Here is a 2,903-nt window from a genome sequence, read left to right as displayed (position 1 = left end):
ACCCCAACCATTGGGATGAGGGCGGTGCTGAGCACGTGCTGCCATGTGTATGGGGTCCAGGGGAGGGGGCACAGCGAGGACCCCCCCAGCCCCACCTGGATGCCGCTCCTCGTAGGTGGGGTCCTTGGCAGCAGGGAAGGTGATGAACATCATGGCCAGGTTCTCAGGGACGTCCTCGCGGCTCAGGGCGGCATACTGGCTCATCCTACAGGAACAATGCCTGTCCCCATCCCTGTCCCTGTCCCCACCCCCGTCCCCATCCCCGTCCCACACCGGGGCGGCCCTTACATGGTGTCCAGGTCGTTGTGGGGGTAGATCCAGAAGTTGGTGGCGGGCAGGTCCAGCTCAGCCGCACTGCCCCGCAGCCCCACGAACACCAGGAAGGAGCCCATCCCGTGCTGCACCATGTCCAGGCGGGAGCGGATGGCTGCGGGGATGGGGGGGGCATTGGGGACAACAGCACCCTGTCCCCTGGAGGGGGGCAGAGGGGACACTGGGGACATGATGAGCACTGGGGATGCTGGGGACACCAGGAATACTGGGGACACCATGGGCAACGAGGGTGCTGGGGAGATTGGGGACACAATGGGCACTGGGGACATGATGAGCACTGGGGGCACTGAGGACATGGAGGACACTGGGGACACCATGAGCATGGGGGATGCCATGGACACTGAGGGTGCTGGGGACACCAGGGACACTGGAGATATCATGGGCTCTGGAGATATCATGAACACTGGGGACACCAGGAACACTGGGAACGTGATGAGCACTGGGGACACAAAGAACATAGGGGACATGATGAGCACTGGGGACACTGGGGGCACTGGGGTCACCAAGAGCACTGGGGACATGATAAGCACTGGAGGTGCTGGGGACACTGGGGACATCACGGGCACTGGAGACACCGGGGACACTGGGGACACCACGGACACCATGGACATGGGAGACATTGGAGAAACCATGGGCACTGGGGACACCAGGAACAATGGGGACACCACGGGCACTGGGGACACTGGGGACATTGGGGACACCATGGACACCACTGAATGGGAGACATTGGTGAAACCATGGGCACTGGGGACACTAGGAACAATGAGGACACCATGGGCACTGGGGACACCAGGAACAATGAGGACACCATGGGCACTGGGGACACCGGGGACACCGAGGAGCGCAGGGCCACGGGGCCACGCACCGGGGTGGATGCGCAGCGGGGCAGGCAGCAGCTTGCCAAAGGTGTTGAAGATCCCAGCATCGGAGATGACGACGCGCGCCCGGATCTCCACCTCCTCCTCCTCGCTGCCCTTCTGCACGGCCACCCCTGCGGCACAGCACGGTGTCACCCATCCCCGCGTTGTCACCCACCCCCGTGTGCCGGACCCCGTGCCGGGCGCTCACCCACGGCGGTGCCGCCGGAGTCGACGAGGACGCGGGTGACGGGAGCGCGCACCAGCACGGCCCCCCCGGCGCGCTCGATGAGGGGCACGGCGTGGAAGGCGATCTCGCTGGCCCCCCCCCGCGGGTACCAGGCGCCGCGCTGGTAGTGGTGCACCATCAGCACGTTCACCAGGAAGCTGGAGTCCCGCGGCGCCGTGCCTGGGGACGCAGGGACCGTGACGGTGCCGCTGCGGAGCTGGCGCCGGGACGTGGTGCCATGCAGCCCCCCTCCCCCCCCCCCGACACAGGGCAGCCGTCCTCTGTCGCGACGTGGCCCTCCCCGTCGTGATACAGCCCTCCCCTATCACAACGTGGCCCTCCCTATCACGATACAGCCCTTCCCTGTCGCAACATGGCCCTGCACTACTGCAGTGGTGTCCTGCCCTATCACGACATAGCCCCGCTCCCGCTGCAGCAGTGCCCTCCCTGTCACAATAGCCCCCTTCCCCATTGCGATAGCCCCCTCCCCATCATGACAGTCCCCTCCCCATCACAATAGCTCACTCCCAGTCACGATGGCCCCCTCCCCATTGCAATAGCCCCCTCCCCATCACAATAGCTCACTCCCCATCACGATAGCTCACTCCCCATCACGATAGCCCCCTCCCTGTCGCGATAGCCCCCTCCCGTTGCGACAGCCGCTGACCATAGAAGAGGTAGCTGAGCAGGGCGCGCAGGTCCTGGTCGGCCGTCAGCCGGGCCACGGCCTCGCTGTGGCTGGTGGCCGCCATGCGGAAGACGGGTGACACCCAGTGCACCAGGCCGGTGCGCACCAGCGCGGCCGCCAGCCACCGCGGCACCATCTTCAGCAGCGCCAGCAACGCCACGTGCCGGGAGGCCAGCTGCACCGGCACGGCTCCGTGTCACCACGCGGCCTCGCCAGCCCCACCTCCTGTCCTCACTGTGCCCACTGCCTGCGTCCCCACCACAGCCACTTTTGTCCCCAGCGTGACCGTCACCCATCTCCCCAACATCCCCAACTGCCCTTGTCCCCACCATGGCCACTACCCATGTCCCAACCACCTATGTCGCTCCATGGCCACCATCCATGTCCCAACCAACCCCACCACCCATGTCCCAGCCAGCACCAACACCCATGTCCCCACCATCCATGTCCCGATCATGGCCACTACCCATGTCACCTATGTCCCCACCACCCATGTCCCTCCATGGCCACCGCCCACATTCCTCATGTCCCCATCAACCATGTCTTGATCATGGCCACCATCCACGTCCCAACCAACCCCACCACCCGTGTCCCCATCACCCATGTCCCCACCACCCATGTCTCCCCGTGGCCACTATCCTTGCCCCCCATATCCCCACCACTCATGTCCCCCCATGGCCACGACCCATGGCCCCACCACCCATGTCCCTGCCAACCCCACCACCCATGTCCCCAGTACTCATGTCCCCACCACCCACATCCCCATCATGGCCACTACTCACATCTCATCCAACCC

At 65.3% G+C, this 2,903-nt stretch overlaps 1 protein-coding gene across 2 annotated transcripts in view; it reads right to left on the bottom strand.

Annotated features, from left to right (window-relative positions):
- Positions 1–2,903, bottom strand: part of LOC110388620 (putative all-trans-retinol 13,14-reductase) — a 17,617-nt gene that overhangs the window by 11,148 nt on the left and 3,566 nt on the right. For both annotated transcript variants that reach the window (XM_021378073.1, XM_021378072.1), the window contains 5 exons: positions 2,087–2,282; positions 1,402–1,599; positions 1,199–1,324; positions 289–427; positions 96–205 (listed from right to left, as the gene is read on the bottom strand). In XM_021378073.1, the coding sequence (XP_021233748.1) occupies positions 96–205; positions 289–427; positions 1,199–1,324; positions 1,402–1,599; positions 2,087–2,282 (769 nt within the window). The remainder of the gene's footprint in view (positions 1–95; positions 206–288; positions 428–1,198; positions 1,325–1,401; positions 1,600–2,086; positions 2,283–2,903) is intronic.

This window comes from Numida meleagris, chromosome 26 (assembly GCF_002078875.1).
Source record: "Numida meleagris isolate 19003 breed g44 Domestic line chromosome 26, NumMel1.0, whole genome shotgun sequence".
NCBI classification, from domain to species: domain Eukaryota; kingdom Metazoa; phylum Chordata; class Aves; order Galliformes; family Numididae; genus Numida; species Numida meleagris.
This window is presented reverse-complemented; position numbering and strand designations above follow the sequence as displayed.